The 25,872-nt window shown below is 35.6% G+C and overlaps 1 protein-coding gene across 2 annotated transcripts; it reads left to right on the top strand.

Moving 5' to 3' along the window:
• The first annotated feature begins 2,908 nt into the window (after positions 1-2,908).
• On the top strand, positions 2,909-18,182 carry LOC107839041. 2 transcript variants are annotated; one of them, XM_016682381.2, is made up of 10 exons: positions 2,909-4,068; positions 5,418-5,615; positions 13,305-13,676; positions 14,144-14,207; positions 15,195-15,412; positions 15,502-15,615; positions 16,050-16,155; positions 16,294-16,505; positions 17,562-17,665; positions 17,823-18,182. In XM_016682381.2, the coding sequence occupies exons 1-10, from the start codon at positions 3,085-3,087 to the stop codon at positions 17,965-17,967; spliced, it is 2,517 nt and encodes an 838-aa protein (XP_016537867.1). In that variant the 5' UTR covers positions 2,909-3,084; the 3' UTR covers positions 17,968-18,182. The 2 variants fall into 2 exon arrangements, with proteins under 2 accessions (XP_016537867.1, XP_047251456.1); XM_047395500.1 differs by lacking the exons at positions 16,050-16,155; positions 17,562-17,665; positions 17,823-18,182 and having other exon boundaries at positions 16,294-16,499.
• The last annotated feature ends 7,690 nt before the right edge of the window (positions 18,183-25,872 follow it).

The following is a 25,872-nucleotide window of genomic DNA, read 5'->3' as shown; positions in this document are numbered from 1 at the left end:
GCTAAAAGATTATTTTTGTAATAGTAACTTCAAATGCGTGGCAAAAACTTACAATTAGCTATAAAATTTTACTATAGCGATAAACTTATAGCTATTTGAGTAACTATTGCTGCAATAGTTAGCAATTATAGCAAAATACAGAATTAGCTTTGACAATTTATTTGTAGCTAGAAAATCTTGAAAAATTATAAATAGCCACGGAATTTTAATTTATGTAGCTGTTATTAGGTATTAGCCACGATTTTCAAATATGTAGCTAAGAATTCGTGGCAATATATACTTATTGTTGTAGTGTGTGATTTTGTTAATCAATGGTGAATTTGACCGCTGAAGCTATTTCGGTGAACATAAATCAATTGGGAAAATTGAATTCGATTGAAAATATTTGAAAAAACTCAATTTCACAAAAACCCTATCAAATTATTCCAAGTCTGATTTCAATTTGAAGAGAGAGTGGAGAGATGGAGAAGAGAGAAATGAAGAAGAGAGAGTCTTTTAATTTTTTTTTTTTAAATTCTCAATTTAAATTTTTCATTTTTTTAATATTCAATTTCTTATGTGACATCTATAATTTATATCTATCTATAATCTATATCTATATCTATATCTATAATCTATAATCTATAATCTATATCTATAATATATTAAAAGAGTGAAGGGCCTTAGAAATAATGTTTGAACTTTTTGCCCTTCATTAAAAGTCTTCGTAATAGACAAAATGACTTTTTCACTTTTTTTTTACTTATTATTTAATATCTTTATAATATTGACTCCTATAATATAAAGGAAACAAACATTAGGTAAGAGGTGTACGTGTATGGTTGTATCAAAAAATCCTAAATCTACGATAAGAGGTTTGTGAAAATTATTACTCCAATGATGAAAAGAATCATGACTGGCAGCAACTAAAAGACATAAGTTTTGCCATATTCCGTCGAGGAGTAGTATTAACAGAATTTCTTCGCAGTTGATTAATTACGATGGTATAGTTCCTCTTTATTACTATTAAACACTAATTTCAATTATTTCTTTTTTGGATCTTATTTGTAGCATTATCGACTGAGTAACATAATTTTGAAGTTTTTGAATCAATGATCATTGCATATTTAGATCTTTGATTCATGTCTATCAAGAAGTCTACGAAGAATAGCGTTGATCACGTTTGTGCATGTAGGTGAGATGAAACTACACATACATACAATTGCCATATAGCAATGCCCGAAAAGAAATTCTTTATATTGTTATTATATTATAAAGTCAGACTAGCTACAAAGTTCCTATCTTTTATCGTGTATCAGGTATTGTGACCATTTTTTTCAAACTCTTTTAAAAATTGTGAAATTTAAATATAAATATTTTTGTATATTCACATATTGTTACAAACACACTTCACATAGATTTTTTTTTCCGTGTATATAAAAAGTCTTAAAATATATGATAAATAACAACAAAGAAAATATCTATATGTATCAAATTTATATAAGTATATCTTGCATATGACATCTAATTCAAGAAGGTCAACAAATGAGGTCCTATTGTAGTATTATGTTTAGTGTAATTTAATGTTCTTTTGTTGTGTTGATTTAATTATTATTGTAAGTGTCCACTTATTATTTAGTTTTAGCTCATGTATGTGATTCTTTTTCCATTTGTTTGTTACCCTAGATGTTAAAGACTATTTTTGTGGAAAAGTTTGATTTATCATATTATTTTGATATCTCCATTATCGTTTGTTTTGTTGTAGTTACAGGTGATAGATGAATATTAGATCAGACTTTGAGAAATTTTTTAATCTAAAAAATAGACATAATCGTATAATTCTGATATCTCGAATCATATTCTCCTTTTATGTGATATTTTAGTTTGTATGTGCTCAATTTTCATGTTTTCCGTTACTTGTGGTGTATTTAAACAAGCTGCCAGTTGTTTAATTAGCATTTTTCTTTTTAAACTATATTTGTGGTTAAGTGCATGGGGTTTTTGGTTAATATTATTCGGGATAACTTATCCCACCATGTATATGGGATAAGTAATCCCGGGACTAAGGGGAAAATGGTGGGATAAGTTATCCCGGGTTGGATTAATTCCTCCAACCAAATAAAGGAAAATGTGTTCTTTTATTTTATCTCAAGATAATTAGTTATCCCGAAATAACCATTTTCAAACCAGACGACCCCTTATTTTTCCAAAAAATTAGCCGCATACCTCACATTTAAGAATATACACTTCTTAAAAAATAAAATAAAAATTGCTCAACAAAAATGACTCCAATTTAAAATCTACCACTGAATTAAAGAATATACCTTACGGTAGCTATTCATATAAATTAATAACTATTCCCTCCGTCTCATTTTATGTGTCATTATTTTCTTTTTAATTCGTTCCAAAAAGAATATCATCTTTCCTTATTTAGTAATTATTTAAAAATATAATTCTACTTTTATCCTTATTAGTCCCACTTAATTAAAAAAAAGACACTAGCACATTTTTTAATAAAGGACAATTTGATAAACATTATCAAGTTTTTCTTTATTTCTTAAATTTCGTGCCCGGTCAAATATCGACACATAAAATAGAACGGAGGTAGTAATATATATCTTTCCTCAGCTGAATTATGTAAGATATATCACTTTTTGTACTTTATTAAAAATTTTGATAATGGACAAAATCATCTATCTAATTTTAAATAATCAAAGATTACACGTGGTTATATTAGTTTTAAAAATAATGTGAAATTTAATGTAATATTTAAAATAATATAAAAACTGATATGAAAGTATATGTGGGACGAGTGTGATACACTCATCAAAAAAAATATTTAAAATATTACTAAGTGGGTTTAAGAGTTTAAATAACAAATATATAAGCAAGGGTATCGTCACATTACAAAACACAAAACATACATAGTACTAGTATAAAACCATTTTGCCCTTAAAATTCTGTATTTCTTTTATCGTTCTGTGAAGAATCAAAACTAAGAGCAACACAAAATTTGGCAGTTCCCTCCATTTGTTGTTTTCATCCAAATTTGAATTCAGCATTCACCTTTACTCCTTCTCTCTCTTTCCAGTTTCCTCCCATCTAATGGCAGGCCCTTCCAACTCCAAAACCCTCCATGTTGACGACGACGATGATGATTTTCAAGATCCATCTCCTTCTCAGCTCCCTTTCCCAAAACCCACCTCAAAAATCGCACCCCTTAAGCCTCTCAGACCTCATCGTAGTGCCAAGAAGCCAAAATTGCGTTCACCACATGCTGGCAAGGAGAACTTTGTTGTTGCTGGAAACTGTACTCAGAACTTGAATTTGGGTCGTGGATTGAGTAGTTCTCGTCCTACAAAGAAGCCGACAGCAACTGCTCAGAAGGAGTGTATTGCCTCTGTTGTTGTTGAAAAATCTGATGAAAATGTGAAGAGTCTTGTTGAAAAATCTAATGAAAATGTGAAGAGTCTTACTTCTATTCACCACAAATCGGAGTTCGATTTTGAGGATTTGGATTTCGGTAATGGATTGGATGGTTCTCGTCCTACAAAGAAGCCGAAACAACACCCAGTAAGTGCCCAGAAGGACTGTCTTGCCTCTGCTGTTGTTGAAAAATCTGACGAAGATGGAAAGAGCCTTACTCCTATTCACCCAAAATCGGAGTCTGATTTCGAGGATTTGGATTTGTCTCATGGATTGGATAGCATAGAATCGACTATAGATTGTTGTTCCGGGATCCAAAAACCAACTAATGAGGAAGAATTAAAGAGGGGTTACTTGTTTAAGTCTATAGAGGCCAGGTTACTCAATTCAAATGGCGGGTTTGAAGAGAGGAAGGAGGAGGAGGAGGAAGCGGAGGAGTGTTCTGAGCTTGATTTGCTGCTCAAGTTATGTGTTGAGGAGGATGAACTAGATGGTGATTCTTTAACAACTGAGTTGCGTGTCCAAGAAGACTATTTGGGCGTAGACGATGAATGTGGTCTCATTTGTTGTCCGCTTTGTGGAGCAGATATTTCAGATTTGAGTGCTGAAATGAGATTGGTTCACACTAATGAATGTCTTGACAAAGAAGAGACCCCAAGAGATGTAAGATGCTCTTACCTAATATCTCTTTCATGCTGTATGTAATGTAGCAGCATATACCTAAGAAACATGTGTATGCCAGTGTTAAATTGATTTCTTTCATGGTTTAGGTATCACATCAGTTTATGGAGAGTCTTCGAAGCTTTTTCCATATGTTTTCTTTTGACATGAGCAATTCTTCGTCACTATAATGTTGCCAATATTGTATGATATGCTGATTTTAAGGACTAGTGCATGTCCCCTATTGAGGTGATGATACATGGAATGTTTGTGCCCAACTTGTTTAGGCATGTTAATGGTGATATTTTTCCTCTCTTCTTTTGATTGGAAAAAATATATTGTTTCTCTCTGCTGCTATAGTGTGAACTACCAGATTGCTATTTTGAACCTTGAAATAGTTGGTCAGCTAATTTGATAGATGAAATGGGGGATTAATAGTGAAACACAATCTTACTACTGTTAGTTGTTTGGTTGATGGATTAGGTGTGAGTAATTCTAACCTAAATCACTATAAGATAATACAGTATTTGTTTGATGCATAAGAAAAAAATATCACCGCATAAATAATATAGTGTCTGGTTGATGACATTAGATAATATCAGCATTAAGTTATACAAGCATCTCCATATTATTTTATGCGGGATAAAATGTGGAATAAGTATATGTATCTTAGCAAGCAGGGATTAGACTATCTAAAGACAAAATTCTTTTAGAGTAGTAATTCATGTATAGCGAAACTCTTGGTTATAAATCAATAAATCATGGCATGGAAAATCGTTATCTATAATTTTAACGCCACATGATTGCAACTCCAAGTCTGCAAGTCTGCAAATGTTCCATATCGCATGTCTGTATGTGTATTATACTGCTCCTTCCTCTGAGATGAGCTTTGAAATGCTCTTTCCTAAATGGTGGTATTAAATTATTGTTTTTGGAAATTGTGTTCGGTCGCCCCAAGTTGCCCAGCTGCATGTTTTCTTGGGTTGGACCTTTACAAGTTGGGTATGCCCAATTAGCATAATTTTGTTCAATCATACTTTTAGGACTAGTGGTAATAAACCTGAGTTTCCAAGTCAAACATAACCACCAGAGCATTTATATGGAAGAAAACAGATCAACACGATCTTTGTTGCTGAATTCAGCGTAGTTCAACACCTTAAAAATAATGTATTACCTTGTCAAGGTTTCAGTTGCATTTCCATTTGTCATGTTTCTAATTCAAGTGTGCTTAGAGAACTGCTGCTGTAGTGTTGTTATAGTTCATCAGTGCAGTTACCCTTGTTTCCTGATTTTAAAGATGTGGAAAGTTAAATTTTGCTTACCTCAATTCGAATTTGTTGATCATCTTGCAGGTGGTCACTGCCAATACTGATGTATCTTTTCAGTGTCCTGGGCAAGTGCTCAATGATTCCCCATGCCAATCTCCTAAAGAGGTTGTTCACGTGTCACCTGTTGTTGAATGGTTAAGAAATCTTGGACTTGCTAAATATGAAGAAATTTTTGTTCGGGAGGAGATTGATTGGGACACTTTAAAATCCTTGACAGAAGAGGTTTGCTTATTGTTCTTCATTGCTAATATCTTTGTGCAGCTAAAACCCATGTTGCTCGGACTCTTCAAAATCGGATTCTCCAAAAGTAGTGTGTTTTTGAAGAATCTGACATGGGTGCGGCATCGAAAGTGAAGAGTCCGACAACTTAGCATAAAACTAATGATATTTCTAGTCACACTAGTTTGTCGATATTATCCTTGGAGATTTCTGTTAATAACAGGGAATATAGAAGGATGTATAGGATTGTTTTTTTGCTGATACTTGTGGAGTTCTTTGCTTCCGGAAGTGCACTTGTTCCTGTGAGAGTGATTATGACCGATTATGACCGGGTTTTATGCACCTGAAATTAAGGGTTTTGCTTTTTTAGGATTTAAGTGGCTACTATTCATAGTTATTTTTAAAGGTTATGTTGTGAGCATAGAGCTTTAAACTTGGAAACGGACCGGTTAAAATGTATTAGAGCATATAAAAACTCGAACCAATTTGATGCATTCATGTCCCTAGTAATGTGTGAATGGGCCATTATTTCGCTTACTGATTATGACACCAAAGGTGGGATGTTCAGGGGCAGGGTGAGGCCATGTTCTCAAGGATTCTCCTTCTTATGTTTTCCCTTCTAGAAAATGGTGCGTCACTCCCTCCATTGAGTGTACCCAATGATATGCATAGAAGAATCTATTATTGGGACATGATTGATTGTGTAATATATTGTGCAGATTTCTCTCCCTTATTTGTGCTTTATTAAATGTATATAATATTCTAGCTGATTTCTAGGGATTTAGATATCTAGTTACCTTAGTTAGCCTTTCCTTTACTTGTATATATATCTCTGTAACCTTTGGATAATACACAAGTCTGATATATTAATCCTTCTTTATCTCTCGAACATTTATGGTATACGAACCTTTCTAAACTCCAACTAGTCTTCTAATCTCTTTCAAGTTTTCCTCTTGGTTCTATGGCATCCATGGTGAGTCCAAGTGATTCTATTCTAAGTTGCTCGGACTCTTCAAAAATGTCTACGGATGTGTGTCGGATCCTCCAAAAATAGTGTAATTCTGAAGGATCCGATACAGGTGCGGCAATATTTTTGGAGAGTCCGAGCAACTTAGATTCTATTATCCCTACTAATAACACCAGCCATTTGGTGCAATTTAAACCCAGCTCCCAACTTCCTCCAAGGCTTATTGGTCCAATGAATTTTGTCATTTGGAAAGCGCAGGTCGAATCTCTCATGTTTCATGATCTCTACTGCTATCTTGATGGAACCTTGACAACACCATAAAAAACGGTAACCCTCAATGACCAAGAGGTACCCAATCCCAAGTACAAACTTTGGTTTTGCCAAGATCAGTTGATTCGCAATGCCTTAATGGTATCTGTTGATCTTACAATCACCTCTGCAATCGCAAAAACTTCTACCTCAAAGCAAGCGTGGGACACACAGCATAACCTGTATGCTAACAAATCACATACAAGGGTTTTTACTCTCCGAAACTCTCTGGCTACAATCACACAAAAAAACTCTCGCAGTATGATTGAGTACTTGCTGATTGAGTACTTGCGTGAGATCAGAATTGTTGCTAATGAACTTGCAACGGCTGGAACTCCTATTCCAGATGACGAACTTGTTGTCAAAATACTCAGCAGTCTAGGACCTGAGTATGATTCAATTTCAGTAGTTATCCAAGCGTGAGATACACCTATCTCGTATGAGGAACTTTACAACAAGCTTCTTAATAGAGAGCTTCTCCTCGAACATAATGAGCTCAATCATGCCTCAATTACAGCTGCTGTGGCATAGAAACCATCACCAAATAATTTTACACCTCGCAATAATAAGAGAGGACAACCATGGTGTCCACAACATCCCAAGCAACAAAATGCACAGACCTAATCACCAAATTAGCGTCCAACGAATGCACCAGCCACATACCAAATTGGCACCTCTTGACAAAATCGTCTAGTTTGTCAGTTATGTGATCGCACTGGGCATACTGCCAATGTGTGTCGTTCATGCTCCCACAATTACTTGGAAGCCAGAGCAAACGTTGTTTTTATGCCTTGGGTTGTCGATTCAGAAGCATCGCATCATGTGACTGCTGATTCTCAAAATCTTCAACGTCCGGATGACTACACTGATATTGGCGATATTACCATGGGCCACGGTAGCAAAATTCCTATAACTCACACTGACCATGTTCAAATAAATGCTTCAAATGAAAAGTTTCATCTTTCAAATACTTTGTGTGCACCAGAGATTAAACGTAACCTTATATCTCTGTCTCAATTTTGCAAAGATAATCTGACATCCATAGAATTTTTTTCTTTTGATTTTCTTGTGAAGGATCTGAGTACGGGGGCACTGTTGGCACGAGGCCAAAATAAAGTACTTTATGAGTGGCCTGCTGGAGGATCCCAATGCAATCTAAGCTACCAATCCTATATGGCTGAATCTCAACAATCTTGGCATAGAAAATTAGGACACCCAAATAAAAGAGTGCTTAAAACCACTCTCACAAAAGTTTTCAATTCCAGTTTCAAATTCTGAAATGTTTGATCATTGTAACTCCTCCTTTTCTCATAAAAGCCATCGGCACCCTTTTTCTGAGAATACTCGAGTGAGCAAAAAGCTTTTACAAATTATCTTCAGTGATGTATGAGGCCTATCACTTGTTTTGTCAATTGACAAAAAATTGTATTATGTAATTTTTGTTGATTAATTTACAAAATACATTTTGCTGTACACTTAAAAATAAAAGTGAGATCAAAACAATTTTCTCTAAATTTAAACCCCTTGTTGAAAATTATTTTCATACAAAAATACTCTCAGTTTACACTGATAGTGGTGGTGATTTTAAAGGTCTTAAGTCATTTCTTCACACCAATAGCATTGAGCACCTTGTATTGCCCCTATACACACCACAACAAGTAGCAACGACTGAACATTAACATCGGCACATCATTGAAACAACAAAAATCATTTTACACCAAGCCTCTATGCCTCCAGTATTTTGGTCCTTTGCCTGTCAACAAGCCACATTCTTGATTAACAGGCTGCCCACCTGCACTCTTCATTATGATTCTCCATACCAACGATTATTTGGAGATCCAAATTATTAGTCCATTCGTACTTTTGGTTGCCTTTGTTATCCATGGCTTAAACCATATGCCAAACACAAACTAGAATCCAAGTCCACCCTTTGTGTTTACTTAGGCTATTCTAATACCCATCACAACCACCAGTGTTATGATCCTATTTCACAAAGGATATATATTTCACAAGATATTATTATTTATGAAAATAATTTTTTTTTTTTTGATATATTTTCATCTTTGAAAGACAAAGGAATTTCAAACTTAGAGTGGGATATCTTGTACAAAGAGTCAAATGACCTTAGTGTAAAATCTATGCCTCCAGTGGATTATGAGATTCTCTAGCTAATCAGGGTTGCTCCAAAATTGCCGGCGAGTCCTCCTATAGGTTCTTTTTCAGGTTCATCTTTGGCAGCAAAGCCAACTCTTGCCGTCGGCTCAAATTGATCCACACAGCTATTGTTGTCCCACCTACCACACAACCACTAATCCAGTATCAATGCCGAAATCGGCACTCCCTGACAAACCCTTTATCTGCACCAACTCCAGACCCTCACCGTCCATTCCATCTCACAATCATCACCAATCCTCCACCACAGCTTCCGCACATACCCAACAATCATCCATTCACCAACCTGTTACTCGTTCACAAAACAATATTACCAAACCCAAGCAAGCATTTGATTATCTTGCAGTTGCATTAACTGAACCGCTTCCTACCACTTATAACCAAGTCCAAAGAGTGCACACTGGAGAGAAGTGATGAAACTTGAGTTTGAAGCGCTGATGAACAACAAGACAAAATGTTGTTGATTGTAAATGGCTCTATCGTATCAAAACCAAATCAGATGGAAGTGTTGATAGGTACAAAGCTCGACTAGTTGCAAAGGGCTTCACGCAACGACCGGGTGTGGGTTATAACTCTACATTCGGTCCAGCGGTAAAACCTGTTACTGTTAGACTCATTTTGTCGCTTGCAATTCAACACAATTGGCATTTGCACCTACCGGATGTGAATAATGCATTTCTTCAAGAACACCTTGAAGAAGATGTTTATATGCGTCAACCTCGTGGGTATGCTCATCCTGATTTTCCTCATTATGTGTGCAAATTAAAGAAAGCAATTTATAGACTTAAGCAGGCCCCTCGAGCGTGTTACTCTGAGTTAAAGCAATTCTTGCTTCAAATTGGCTTTCAAAAGTCTAACTCTAACTCTTCTCTATTTATTCATCATCAAAATGAAGCATTGGTCTACATTCTTGTGTATGTTGTTGACATAAATATCACTAGATCGAACTCTGAGGTTATCAAGAAAACTATCCAGGTTCTTTCAGGTAGATTTTCTCTCAAAGACCTCGGACATCTCCACTACTTTTTGGGTATTGAAGCTCTCCGCACTAAAGAAGGGATCGTTCCTTTTTTAGGCCAAGTATGTTTCTGATCTTCTTGCTGCCCATAAAATGTCTGAATGTAAGTCTGTTACAACTCCCATGAGTTCCGCTGCCTCACTATCCTTAAAGGATGACACACCTCTGGCGGATGCTACTTTGTATCGTCAAGTACTTGTTAAGTTTCAATATCTGACATTCACCAAACCAGATATAAGCTTTGCAGTTAACAAATTATCTCAATTCATGCATGCTCCTACACAAACACACTGGTCTTTTGTTAAGTGACTCTTGCGATACCTCCAGTACACCAAAAATCATGGCTTACAGATAACGAGCATGACATATCCTAGGTTGTTTATGTATTCAAATGCCGATTGGGCTGGTGACATTAATGATAGGAACTCTACTTCTGGATATATCCTGTACCTTGGTGGAAATCCTATTAGCTGGTCATCCAAGAAGCAACACACTGTTGCGCGCTCCTCCACTGAAGCAGAGTATCGTGCAGTAGCTTCTGCATTTGCTGAGGTCAATTGGATTTAAAAACTTCTTGTAGAACTACATGTGCAACTGCCTGATCCCCCCATAATTTATTGTGATAATGTTGGTGCTACCTATCTTTGTCAAAATCCAGTACTACACAGTAAGATGAAACATATTGAAGTTGATTTTCACTTTGTTAGAGATTAAGTGCAGCGAAAACAGGTGCTCAATACTGGGAGGTGAGATGGGTGCTCTTCCTTCTATATACTTAGGGATGCCATTGGGGGCCAAATCAAGATAAAAAGAAATCTGGGAGAATGTGTTGGAGAAATGTGAAAGAAAGTTGTCCAGATGGAAAGCTCAATACCTATCCCTGGGAGGCAGACTTACTTTGATCAATGCAGTTCTTGATGCACTCCCGACCTACATGATGACCTTATTCCCCATCCCAACAAGTGTGGTACAAAGGTTGGATAAAATCAGAAGGTCGTTCTTTTGGGAAGGTAACAAAACCAGGAAAGGGTTTCACCTAGCGAAGTGGAAAGTTCTCATAACCAGTAAAAAACAAGGAGGACTGGGTATCAAGAACTTGAAGAATTAATGTAAAGCATTGAAAATGAAGTGGTTGTGGAGATATGCTCAAGAGTCACAAACTCTATGGAAAAGGGTGATCGGGCTGAAGTACGGGGATATGAATGGTTGGGTTACCAAAGAAGCTACCAATCCTTATAGTGTAACTGTTTGGAGGTCAATCAGGGATTGGTGGACTATAATGCAAAACCATGTCGCCATCAAAGTCTTTGATGGTAACAAAACAGTCTTTTGGAAGACCAGTGGTTAGGTAATAGGAGCTTTACAGAGATGTTCCCAGACTTGTTTGCTCTAACTCAACAACAAGACAAATCTGTAGCTGATATGTGGTCTCCACAAAGTTGGGATTTAAGCCTCAGACGAAATTTGAATGATTGGGAAATCCCACGAATGGTGGAACTCCTTAAAGTTCTTCAATCATTTGAAGGTTTTAAAGAGGGGAAGGATATACTTTGGTGGAATGAACATCACAAAGGGACATATAAGGTCAACTCTGGATACAAGCTACAAAATAGAACAACGCCACAACATAGCAGTTGGCTATGGAAACAAATCTGGAAAACCAATACCCCCCTGTAAGTTGCGTGTTTTTCATGGTGTTAGCAAAAGAGGCTGTGTTAACACATGAAAATTTGAGAAAGAGGAATATAATTCTAGTCACACATTGTTGTCTATGTGGAGAGGCAACTGAGATAGTGGGACATTTATTTTTGCATTGCAAAGTCACTGGCCAACTATGGAAGATCTTCATCAATCTTAGAGGCATACAATGGGTAATGCCTAGAAAGATTGTTGACACTTTATCTAGTTGGGAGGAAGCTGGGAAGGGAGCAAAGAACTTGAAATATTGGAGAACTATTCCATCTTGTATTTGGTGGACTGTTTGGAAGGAGAGAAATGCAAGAAGTTTTGAAAGCAAAAGTAGATCACTTCAGAAGATTAAGAATAATTGTATTTTGCTTTTATGCTTTTGGTGTACAAATTCCCCTGTAGAAGCTGAACACATCCTAGAAGTTTTAGAAGCTTGCTAGGATGGGGAGCCTTTTTCTTGTTTTGTTTTTCTATCTTCTTTTAGCTAGACGCTCAATCTGTAAGGGGGTTTTCTGTACTACTTAAGTGCTGGTTTATAATACAAATGTTACCTTATCAAAAAAAAAAACAGGTGCTCATTCAACATTTATATGCTGCTGATCAGCTTGCGGACACGCTTACAAGGCCTTTGCCTCGTCTGCTGTTTCATCAACATCTGTCCAAGTTAAAGGTTATTGATGCCACTTTCAAATTGCGGGGGCGTATTGGGGCATGATTGATTGTGTAATATATTGTGCAGATTTCTCTCCCTTATTTGTGCTTTATTAAATGTATATAATATTCTAGTTGATTTCTAGGGATTTAGATATCTAGTTACCTTAGTTAGCCTTTCCTTTACTTTTATATATATCTTTGTAACCTTTGGATAATACACAAGTCTGATATATTAATCCTTCTTCATCTCTCAAACCTTTATCTATAACTTAACCATCAGTTTCATTTTTTGTTTCTTCTCATTACTTGTTTTGCTGGAGGCACCGTTTCCCGCCCTACCATTACAAGTTTCGAACTACAGATTCTTATTTGGAATTGGCTGTTGGGGGTTCAGAACAAGGTCGGAACAGTGAGGATTGGAAACAAGAGTAGTCTTGAAGAATCATTTAAATAAAAACTAAAGTGGAAAATTCTCTGTCCTAAATTCTTGCACCCAAATAGAATTTACTTTAGGCAAGCCAAGAAGATCCAAGGTAAAAGCAAGACTTGAATTTTCTTCCCCAGAGGGAAATGAACCTGGCAAATTCATATACCCTATAAAACAAGACTTTTTTCTCTACCATGTATTCATTGCATATACTTCTCATGGTGATTTCTCTGCAGTGGTAATTAGCCCATTTTGCCTTCCCTCAAACTCAATCCCTTCCAACTTGGAGTTGTGAAGGGAGGCTTTGCTGAGTCGTTTTTGTTATTTCCGCTGTTATCTTATTTATGTGATTTGGTTACAAACTATTAATGCTGTTTATTTCACTTGGTGCTCAAACTACTAAGCTTTAGTTGTATCTTTGTCCAACTAATTCCACTATTTCAATTTCCATTGCAGGATTTATTTAGCATTGGTATCACTGCTCTTGGTCCTAGGAAAAAGATCATTAACTCTATTTTGGAGCTAAGAAAGGAAACTACCAAGGAGAAAGTAGCACGGCAAGATGCTGCAAAAAATGTACCTGTTGATGCTAGTACTAAACCAAGCAAGTTGATAACAGATTATTTTATTTGTCCTGTTTCAGAAAGAAAGAAAGTTTGTGCTTCTGATAGGGCACGACCTCCTGCTATTGATAGGGTACAAACAGCGGTCGGAAGAACTTGTTCAAGTGCTTCCTGTAAGAGAATTCAGAAGAAAAATCCAGCTAAGAGTGCAAAATCTAAAGATATTCCCATGTGGTGTTCCATACCAGGAACACCATTCCGAGTGGTAAATACCCTAAATAAGTACCTACTTATATGGGTTTTTGTATCATCTCCGTTCTTGGAAAAGTTGCATAATTTACTAATCAACGTCATCTGTTTTACCACAATTAAGTAGGATGATGAAAATTAACATATATTACTGGAAACTCTCCTTAGTATATACACATTTGTTGGATTTCCTGCAATGGAGACTACAGGTGCTGGTTCAAAGTGATGCAAATGTGTATTTTATACCGTATTAGTGGTTTAACTAGCTGTATGATTTCCTGCATCTTAATGCTTGTGACACTGGGTTATTGCTAATGAACATTATTGCACTATACCCTGCTTGTGGTTTTACACTAGGTATGTTGTAGTTGTTGACAAAAATATACCTGACTTTTTTCCAACTGCTAAGATATAAAATTGTTATTCTTTGTACCTCTCTTTTGATATAAATTGCTAAAAATTATCTTGTTTACACAATTGCAGGATGCTTTCAAGTACTTGAGAAGAGATTGTTCTCATTGGTTCCTCAGCCACTTCCATTTAGATCGTAAGACCTCTTCTGGTAAACATATTTTCAAATGTAAACTAGCTGAATCAGCTCAAATAGAAACAGAGAAAATGGCATCAGCTCGTAGGGCAGTCTCCTTTAGCTTTGCTTGTAGGGGCATTTCCAAAATTGTGTTCACTTTAACGGAAAGTGGCAGCCCGGTGCACTGAAGCTCCCCTGTGCGCAGGGTCCGGGGAAGCGCATTAATATATTTTGTATTGTTCAAAAAAGTCCTCCCTTTGATTCTCTGTGATAAAACTTCTCGAACTCCAAGTTCCCAAAGATCCTTTCTTTTCCTTCCTGCAACAAATGCTAAATCATTACCATTTGGACTCTAATCTTAATAACCCTGTTAAGTCAAACTACAACAAAAATGATAATGGGGGCAGGAATTGGTTTAACTTTTATCCTATAATGAAACTTAGAGCTTTCATCTATGTGCTTGCAGAAGTTTCAAGGTACACTATCAGTCGATTGAGTAACTACATGTTAACAATTACAAAGAAGCAGATTTACTTTCACACACTTGTCAATAAAATGAAGTTGTCAAGGTTGCATAATCTTCATCTTTGTTTAAGCTTATTCTCCGTATTCATGTTATAGGAATTACTGGACTAAAATATATGCTAGTTTTCTCAATGATCACCGCACATAAATTTGTACTTCTTTAGAAAATTGAATTACTTTTTATGTTCTCCTTTTTGCATAGGTTTCCTCTTTATCATGATAGTCAATTGACAACTTTTTGAATCTTTAGTAAGAAGAGGCTTATAAGGATCTTACATATTTGTAATGTGGACATCGTAATGTAGACACTAATCAGCACTGAGTCCTACTTGATTGATTGCCGCCTTGCTGGCGTGGCGTTCATTGAGCATTGTTAGACTCATCCTTATAGGTGTATATGATAGTCTACTTCGACGATTATGTGGTTATCAATTAGCGTATCAGTCCAGCTTTTAATTTTGTTATCTTCTATCTCTGTAGATTATCAAGGCCTCACCAAGTCCTTCTGTCATGGAAAAATTTATTGTTCCTTAATTACGGCAAAGCTTGTTAATATGAAGATCGGCATCTCATGGGACATGATACAAGTTTTACCCATCAACCAGAAGATCACCATTGCAGGGATTGATGTCACATGCTTTGATGCAAACCATTGTCCGGGTGCCCTAATAATCCTTTTTGAGCCACCCAATGGTAAGGTGTGGTACAAATCGGGTTGCCCTGTGCTTTTTCTTAGTTCTAGTTTGATTCCTCTTGTGATGGATGTGTTGTTGGTGTTATGCAATAGGCTGTCCTGCATACGGGGGATTTCCGGTTTTGTGAAGAAATGACGAGGAATTCAATCTTGCAGACTTGTGGTGTCCATAGTCTCATCCTAGATACCACATACTGTGATCCTCAGGTATTTAGATTGTTAATTCATTCTTTTCTATGAAGTCAAATAACCTACCAACAGTTATGTGCTTGGTCTATATTTTAGGTTGTAAACTCAATATATGTTTATATGTTTTGGGTGTCATGCCCTGGCCATAGAAGCAAACACTTCGAAGAAATGCTCTATGATTTATGTGACATGTATGATTACTAATACTGGGATTTTCTCCTCACATCTGAATAAATAATTGACTTTGTTATACATCAATTATAAGAAGTAGCAAATACAATTTATTTGTTCAATACATTAAAAAAGAAGGGAAACATAGAAAGACCATTCCATACACCAGGAACATACAAAAATAGCAAAAATCTTGTATATACAGTTTGGATGCGTTTCAGTATGTCATCAGCTGTTTCCATTAATACTTAAGATGTTGCGAGAGTTTGCTTGTCTTGCAGTATGACTTTCCCAAATCGGAGGCTGTTATTCAATTCGTTATTGAATCAATACAAGCTGAAACTTTCAACTCGAAGACCTTGTTTCTCATTGGTAGCTATACTATAGGTAGACTTCATATCTGACTTTTAAGTTTCTTGGTAATAATATTGAATGTGGCCAAAAGCTCAAAAGGTACCTAGTATGTTATGCTTAGTGCTTTCATCAAAAGGCAATTTCTCATTGTTTCTGCCTTTACCGATTCAGGAAAAGAGAGGTTGTTTGTTGAGGTTGCTCGTGCTCTGCAGAAGAAAATCTATATCACTGCATCAAAGTTAAGCATTTTGGAGTGTCTGGGTTTTACTCGAGAAGAAATGCAGTTTTTCACATTAAATGAGCAGGAAAGCCAAATTCATGTCGTGCCTATGTGGACTCTGGCTAGCTTCAAAAGGTTGAAGTATGTTTCTAATCAGTATGCGGTAAGTGTTTTGATGTCCAAGTATTTTGTGATGATTTAAATTCTGATGCAGCCTCACTCTGATGCTTAAAGTATCTTGGAGGTGGAATAAAGTTGGCGTTGATTTGAGGTCCATAGTTAATCAGTAATTATTTTGATTGAAAATAACAGAACTCCATCATCTTATACTGATTGGAGGGCCTAGAAATTTTCTTTAGTCCAACGTACTCGTTGTAATAGACTAAAAATTTGTCAGGTTTGTTGACATCAATTAGGTGCTTTCTTGGCAAGACCCCAGAGAGCTATGTAGCCAAAAGTTTGCACAAAATCTACAGCTAAATTCTTTCGTCGTCACACCTCTAGGCTCTTCTTGGTTGGGCTCATTCATACCTTTAAGCCATTCTTTATGTTTTTCAGTATGTCTGTTTAACTTCCTCTCCTCATTCCTCTATGCCTTCATCCATTGCACCTAAGTATATTGCATATATGTTTTTTCCTTTGTACAGGACTTAAGTAAATTACATACATATGTTTTTCCTAATGATTGCTCCCCTTTTTAATTTGGTGACACTCTTTTGTTTCTACACAACTTATACAGCTTTCAAGAATTTAAATTTGTTAACCTACAACCACCCTAACTTTGATTTGGTGTTTACTTTCTTTTCAACCACTATTGAATTTTTTCTTTGGTCATCACGGATATATTCTATGAGTCAGTTAAAATGTTCTATAAAGTAAATAGGAAGGAGTATAAGTTATTGGTTTAGCATTTCACCCGGAGGTCTTGACTTTTTCCTTAGAATGTGGCAACATTAAGATGGAGTATTTCTTGGGAAAATTTGTGTGTACTATCGTCATTTTTCTACCAGACGGAAAATTTCCTGGCTGCTCATCAAATATACTCTAGCTTTGTCATTGATCTCAGGCAAATGTGTTGGCTACTACAGTTTGGTAGAATGCGCCGTACCCAATTACATCTTGGAACTCTTTAACAAATAGTTTTTTGTACCACATATATAAAAGCTTTTGTTTATTGATCCACATTTGAGTGGTATCTAACAGTTGGTTACTACTTCAGGGTCGGTACAGTCTTATAGTTGCTTTCTCTCCAACTGGTTGGTCATTTGGTAAAGGAAAGAAGAAGTCAACGGGAAGCAGGTGGCAGCAGGGTACTATCATCAGGTCATTATCTATTTTTTTAGCTTTGTTTATGAGTCAAACTAGCTACATATGTAATTTTAACCGAGTGAAGGTACTAGATCAATGGATGCATATAACTCCTGAACCAACATACGTTTCTGATTTCGCAATTGCTGAAGAAAATTTATTTTGGTCTCAGGTATGAAGTACCATACAGTGAACACAGCAGCTTTTCAGAACTCAAAGAGTTTGTTAAGTTCGTATCTCCTGTCAACATCATCCCTAGTGTAAACAATCACGGACCTGAATCCAGCAATGCAATGGTCTCACGCCTCTTGGACTGATTGATCTATTCGACACCTAATAGCAGTAATTCTTTGCATCTTGCCTTTGTTTTGTAATTTGAGACTGCATTCTCTGCTCTCTAATTTATTCATGTAATACCATTTTGCGGTCGGCCTGTTGTAGCTGTTGGATAATGTAGTGCTTATGTTTTGTTCCAAACTTGTGTATTCTTTACATGATGCAGTAATAATTAGTGTATTCAGTTCAAGAAAAAGTACTTCCTATCAGTCCTGCAGGCTGTTTCGCTGGAGAAATAATACCCATAAAACCTCATGCCATGCGCCTGTCTCAAAAGTTCTACATGTTGAAATTAAACTCAAATTTCAAATTTTGATATCAATTTCATACTATCTTTTCACCACATTAATCTCTTTCCAAGTTTAAGATATAATTAATTTCATAGTATCTACTACACCTCCGTCCCATTTTATGTGTCGTCATTTGATTGGGCATGGAGTTTAAGAAATAATTGATGACTTTGTAAAGTTTACAAAATTGCCTCTCTTAATGTTTACTCTTTAGTTGTCTTTTCTTAATAAATGGGACCTACTTAGGATAAAATAAGAATAATGCCATTAAATAATTATCAAATAAGGAAATATGACATTTTTTTTGGAACGGACCAAAAAGAAAGTGACGACACATAAATGGAACGGAGGAAGTATTTAAGATATAATTAATTATATTTTTGTCTTTTAAACTAACAACTATTTTAGATCATCTAACTTTAGGCAACAATGACAAGTAAAATACAACGGATGTAGTAATGGTACTCTCTCATTCATACTAGTGCTTTTAATTTGTACATAGTCATTATTATTATTTTACTTAATTCTATAAAATGAGAGAGTTTTTACTAACTTATCTTTAATTAAAGATAAAATAGCTTGGTGGACCTTTGTACTTGTTGAGCGTGTAAAGTGAACGTCTCTACTTAGCCTTTATCATCTGAACCCCTGAACTCATTAAAACGTAATATTTCAAATCTCTCTGACCGTTGATCAAACTTATGTGACACAAAATTGGATGAGTTGGATAAAGTGTGTGACTACATGCGCATGGGGCGAGTGGAGATCATTTTTTGGTCTTTTTACATTAAACAATTAAAAAAAACTTTAAAAAGAGCCCCCTCCCTCCTCCGCAGGCATGTGTAGCCCCCCTCTACACACATCACCATTTCTCCATTGCAGCCCCAAGCTGTACCCATTGAATAAGTATAAATACACACATCACACACTAAATAGAATACACACAACCACGCCATACACACACATAAGCTGATATATACACACCGGATTCACAGATTCACACATGCAAATTGAGCAAAAAAGGAGGGAAATCGGAGAAAACGCAAAAAAAATGGAGGGAGAGCATAGAGAAGTCGAGAAAGGGATTCAAAGAAGGAAAGGATTGAGAGAGAAAACAGAGAAAAAAAAAGAGTGATCGGAGAGAGACGCGAGAGAGGGGAGAAACCTACAGAAGCTCACTGTTTTCGGCGAGTTCTCGCCGGAAATCGGCCGGAAAACCACGTCTTCTACTCCATCGCCCCAAAAATCGGATCCAAAACTCCATTAACAACCTCAAACCACTAAACCCGACCCCTGTTGTCGATTCCGACGACAAACCCGCCGGAAATCGCCACAGTTTTAGGAAGTATTGAAAAAATTTTTATTTAAATTTTTCATTTTTAATTCACCTTTTTTTTTTTTAATTTACTTTCTCAATTTAAATTTATTTAATATTTAATTTCTTATGTGACATTTTAAAAATGACGTGAAATTTAATGCAACATTTAAAAATAACGTGGAAGTTGATGTGGCAGCAATTGTGTTATACATACTGAAATAGAGTTTGAAATATTGCGTTTTAATGAATTTAGGAGTTCAGATGATAAAAGGCTAAGTTGAGACGTTTACTTTATAAACTTAGACAAATATAAGGGTCCACCGAGCTATTTTACCTTAATTAAATCGTAAGTAGTACTTATTTAACATTTGATCGTGACATATAAATCCACTTATTTAAAAAAGAATAAATTTGCAAAAAAAATAAAGTAAAAAATAGCTATACCTAATGACGTAAAACACTTGTTGATTTTGAATCAAAATGAAGGTAAAATACCAGTTAATAGGAGTGGATAAATTATAGAGATGATATTTTTCTATTTGGGGGATACATAACTCTCCCAACCATATTCATTAAGTGAAGGCAGGTGACAAGTCAACGGTAGAGTTGTCGTCTCAACTTGCATGACATACACCTGTTTCCTTAACTATAACACTATTGCTGATAAATACAATCCCTCAGCAAGTTAGATTAGTTTATACATCTATCATGTGCTCCAGGCAGGCAGCATGAAATTAAAATTTAAATTTTATTAGTTTTGAACTTATTATCCAATTAATTCCTATCTCGTCGTATTTATTGAATTTACAATTAAATATTTATTTACTAGATGAATTTCTTGATTATACAAATATATATCTAAGCAACAATCATTGAGTACGTCCGAACCCGTACTTAGTGCACAAGGTCTGCCGATGCATTTATATAGATCTTGAACAATAGTATATACATTTAGCAAATTGGGCAAGTGGAGGTTGAAAAGACATGCTGCTAAATATCCATATTTGTTCTTTTCTTGCTCTGAAGTAGGAGTATTAGAGAGTAAAAACAAAATGTTATGTTGAAGTTGAAATGCAACCAAGCACCATGACTAAAAGAGGGCAAAACTTTTTTAAGATAAGCAACACAAGTAAAACCAACCAACGTGTTTTTGTTCTGCTCTCTATTCCCTCTAATAATGTGTCTCTAAACAGTATTAAATTAATCAAGAATCCTAATGAATAATCACAAATCTAATATTCGGCTTTTGAAAGCCAACTATCTTGTTATTTCTATAGTTTTTATAGTTTTTTAAAAAGGGCTATTGCTTCCATCAGACTTCAATTATAATGAGTACAGCACCGGTGAGCCCAAAATACCTAAGTGTGAACTCATATCAAGAAGTTATTCTATTGAATTCCTTTTTGAACTCATATCTAAGTATGAGCTCATATAAAAAGGTTTTGTTTTAATCTAAGTATGGACTCGAACTAAATTATTGACATACTTATCACATAAAAAACAATAATAAAATAGTAGCATCACAACTATTGTATATTGTCATAAGGAAAAATGAGTTGAGAATGCCTCTCAAGTTTTCAATTAACTAAAAGTGACAAGTGGATCCCACAATATTATTAAGTTAAAAAGATAAAGTCGCTCAAACAACTAAAGATAATTATTCGATAACTGCATTAGTTGTCTCACCAACTATTCAATTGTTCAATAACTTTGCACAGTTATCGAACAACTTTGATAGTTGTTGGGACAACTTCTATAGTTGTTGAAACAACATCTATAGTTGTTGGAGCGATAAAGAACTGAATTTTTTTTATTCCTTTTACCTAATTTTTAAAACTTGAAGGACCCATGACCGACTTGCATATCCCCACTCACCATTCTTCTTTTTTTCTTCTTTCATTTTTCTCTTTAAGCTTGAAATATAACTTTTTGATATGATCTTTCTTATCACAGTAATCACATATCTGGACTTAACTTGCGTGCTTTTATCTTTATTTTGTCTTTCTGTAATTGGTGAAGTTGCTGTCATGTGATCAGGAGGTCATGGGTTTAAGCCTTGGAAACAGCCTCTGGCATTAATGTAAGGTAAAACTACATACAATACACTCTTATGGTAGGGCCTTCTCCAAGCCCTGCTCATAGCAAAAGCTTTAGTGCACTGGACTGCCCTTGTTTTTTTAAAGTTGCTTCTACTCCACTCTTTAGTAACCAAAACATTTAATGTAAAAACATAAAAATGGAATGGGCTTGAGATTTTTTTCATTCCTTTCTTGTCCAGAACATCAATCTTGGCATATTCTATGGTCGCCACACTTTCGAGAGCTGAATTGATCAAAGAAGCACGTAGAGTACTTCCTCAAGAGTATAATCTAGCAGAGCATAATAAACATCCATTCTAAACGATTAATACAACAACAATAACATAGTAATATTCAATAAGTAGGATTTGAAATGAATAAGATGTATGCAGATTTTTTTCCTACCTTAATGAGATAGAGAGTTTTTTTGTTGGGTTAACAAACCAACATATTCTATTCACAAAATTGGTAAGTACATCTAGATTTACAACCCCTAACAAAACTGAATATAAGCTTCAGCTACTCATTATACCTTCCATTACTCTATACATTGACTCTGTGTAGTATCTTATCTATCCAGTCCCAATCTTGACGTATTTGCCTTCCATTGAGAACCCCCTTACATCTATATTTACATTTATTATGTATTTTAAGATGGTTTCACCACTTTCAACTCCAAAGGGTCTCATTCCGTGCCTTTTGTTGGGTTTAATTGGTGTGAATGGAAAATGGAGGGACACCATCTTTGAGAAAAAGACATATTATTTTGGAAAAGGAGTGACTGTTCAGATAGTTGTGTCTGTTCAGAAAAATACACAATGTTTCGAATGAACAGACATGACTCTTCTAAAGGATACACCTTTTCAGATGAATCATTGCCACCTTTTGGAAGGGGCACTTCATGGGTATATAAACCTGCATTTATCCACAGGTTTAGCTAAGAAAATTTTCTGAAATACAAACTCTTCTGGTCTTCAAAATATTCTGTGTGATCAATCAAACCTTTGAGTGAGTTCGAAGATATTTCAATTGTTTAAGGTACCGCTACAGTTGGTTTGTTTGGCCATTTTATCATGGGAGGAAGATTCCATAACCTCGGGTACAGTGAGGGGAATTATTCCTTAAGGACACTCTGTGAAGTTGGGGGGACTTGGCCTTAAAATTCTATTTCATCTCATTTCTGAAAGTTAACATACTTCTTGGATAGATTATTTATAATCTTGTGTTGAAGGTGTTAAGGAACTTTATGAGTGTTCTAGTCTTAGACTTGAACTTGTGTTGAAGTTATTGTTGCATGTATATACAGATTCTTGTACCCGAAAATATTGTAAATAACAATCTTAAGGAATAGTGCACTTTAAAAATCTGTATAGCTTGTTTTTGGAGATTGAAGCTTTAAGCTTTCTACTCCGTTTGAACTTAACTAGTGATTTGAAGACATAAAATCTTCATCACAAGTTAAAGATCACTCGGTTGACGATTGAAAGTCATAAAAACTTCATCGTTTAACTAGAAACAAGAAGTGTTTAAAGTTGCTGCGACTTTTTAATAAGTATTTTGATATACTAAAGGTACTGTCTTGTGGTGACAGGAAAATGATGAATGATAGCTAAATGCATGATGCTGGAGCGACTATGGCGGCAGCTAGTATTGCCACAATGAGTCGTACTAATACTCCATAAGCTATGGAACCGGCGGAGAAACCCGAAAAGTTCGCGGGTATTGACTTTAAGAGATGGCAGCAGAAAATATTCTTCTACCTCATAACTCTCTATCTTCAAAGGCTCACGGTTGAGGAAGCCCCGGAGGTGCCCGAGGGAACCCCTAAAAAAGAACGCTTCATGATTGCGGAGGTTTGGAAACACTCAGATTTCCTTTGCAGGAATTATATCTTGAGTGGTCTCCAAGATGATATTTACACTATGTATACCGGAACCAAGACTGCAAAAGAGTTATGGGGAGAGCTAGAACGGAAGTACAAGATGGAGGATGCTGGAACTAAAAAGTTCTTTGTTGCACGATTCTTGGAGTACAAAATGGTAGACAATAAGTCTGTTGTTTCCCAAGTGCAGGAACTGCAAGTGATCATCGATGATCTCCTAGCGGAAGGCTTGATTGTGAATGAAGCATTTCAAGTAGTAGTAATAATAGAGAAGCTACCACATTTGTCGAAAGACTTCAAAAAATATTTGAAATACAAACGTAAGGAGATATCAGTCAAAGATCTGATTGTACGACTAAGCATTGAAGAAGATAATAAGGCTGCGAAAAGAAGGTTAAGAGTCAATTCTGCAATAAATGGAGCAAACATTGTAGAAGATGACCAAAACAAATTCATAAAGTAAAAAAAAGCTGGAAATGAAAACAATCAACCCAAGAAGAAATTCAAGGAAAAGTTCTTCAACTGTGGCAAGATTATCCACAAGTCTACGGATTTTCGTACCCCGAAGAAAGGAAAGAAAAAGGACTAAGTAAATTTGGCTGAGTCTAAGAAAGAAATGGATGATCTGTGTGCTATGCTTTCCGATTGCAACTGGGTGGGAAATTCTCACGAATAGTGGATGGATTCTGGTGCCACACACCATGTTTGTTCTAACAAGGAGTTGTTTTCGATGTTCTCTTCGTCTTAAGTAGAAGAAAAGATTTACATGGCAAACTCCGCTACTGCAAAAGTAGAAGAAAAGGAACAGTGTGCGTGAAGATGACTTCCGGCAAAGTGTTGATACTTAACAATGTCCTGTATGTTCTGGAGTTACAGAAGAACTTGATTTCTATTTCACTTCTAGACAAAAATAGATTCAAATGTGTATTTGTTTTCGAAAAAATTGTACTTAGTAAATGAGAAGTGTGTGTAGGAAAATGCTACCTAAATGAGGGCCTATTCAAAATAAATGTAATGATTGTTGAAATCAATAAAAGTTCAATTTCTTCTTACTTGCTTGAGTCTTATGATTTGTGGCATGAACGTTTAGACCATGTTAATTACAAAACATTATGAAAAATGATTAACTAAGAAGTTTTGCCAAACTTTGAGTGCAATAAATCAAAGTGTCAAACGTGTGTGGAATCAAAGTATGCAAAGCATCCTTATAAGTACGTTGAAAGGAATTCCAATCCCTTAGACTTAATACACACGGACATTTGTGATATGAAGTCAACACCATCATGTGGTGGGAAAAAGTATTTCATAACTTTTATTGACGATTGCACTAGATATTGTTATGTCTATTTGCTAAACAGTAGGGATGAAATAATAGACGTATTTAGCCAATATAAAACTGAAGTTGAAAATCAGTTAGAGAAAAATATAAAAATGATAAGAAGTGGTAGGGGCGAAGAATATGAATCTCCCTTCACCAAAATATAAGTAGAGAATGGAAATGTCTATCAAACTTCGACCCCGCATTCACCTCAATCTAATGGAATTGCGGAACGGAAAAATTAAACTTTGAAGAAAATGATGAATGCTTTACTTATAAGTTCAGGTTTACCGCAAAACTTGTGGGAGGAGGCTATTCTTACAGCCAATCGAATACTCAATAGAGTTCCCCATAATAAGATACAATCAAGTCCTTATGAAAAATATAAAGGAAGGAAACCCAACTTGAAATATTTCAAAGTATGGGGGTGTCTAGCAAAGGTTCAAGTTCCTATGCCTAAAAGGGTTAAGATAGGACCTAAGATGGTGGATTGCATGTTCATAGGATATGCTAAAAGTAGTAAAGCATTTCAGTTTTTGCTTCATAAATCCAAACATCCGAATATTAATGAAAATACGATAATTGAGTCAGATAATGCTGAATTTTTTAAAAATATTTACCCATATAAAACTAGACATGACTAGTCTAGTGGAGGGTCTAAACGACCTAGAGATGAACCATGTGAGAATGTAGAGAATCCAAGACGTAGTACACATCAAAGAATGTAAACTTTGTTTGGATCAGATTTTGTAACATTTCTCTTAGAAAATAAGCCTCAAACATTTAAGGAAGTGATGACATCTTCAGGCTTATCCTTTTGGAAAGAGGCAGTCGATAGTGAGATTGATTCAATCTTAAGCAACCATACGTGGGAGTTGGTTGATCTTCCTCCGAAAAATAAACCTTTAGGTTCTAAATAGATCTTCAAAAGGAAAATGAAAGCTGACGGTGCTATTGATAAGTACAAGGCAAGACTTGTTGTAAAAGGCTTCAAACAAAA

This window comes from Capsicum annuum, chromosome 8 (assembly GCF_002878395.1).
Source record: "Capsicum annuum cultivar UCD-10X-F1 chromosome 8, UCD10Xv1.1, whole genome shotgun sequence".
Taxonomy (NCBI): Eukaryota; Viridiplantae; Streptophyta; class Magnoliopsida; order Solanales; family Solanaceae; genus Capsicum; species Capsicum annuum.
This window is presented reverse-complemented; position numbering and strand designations above follow the sequence as displayed.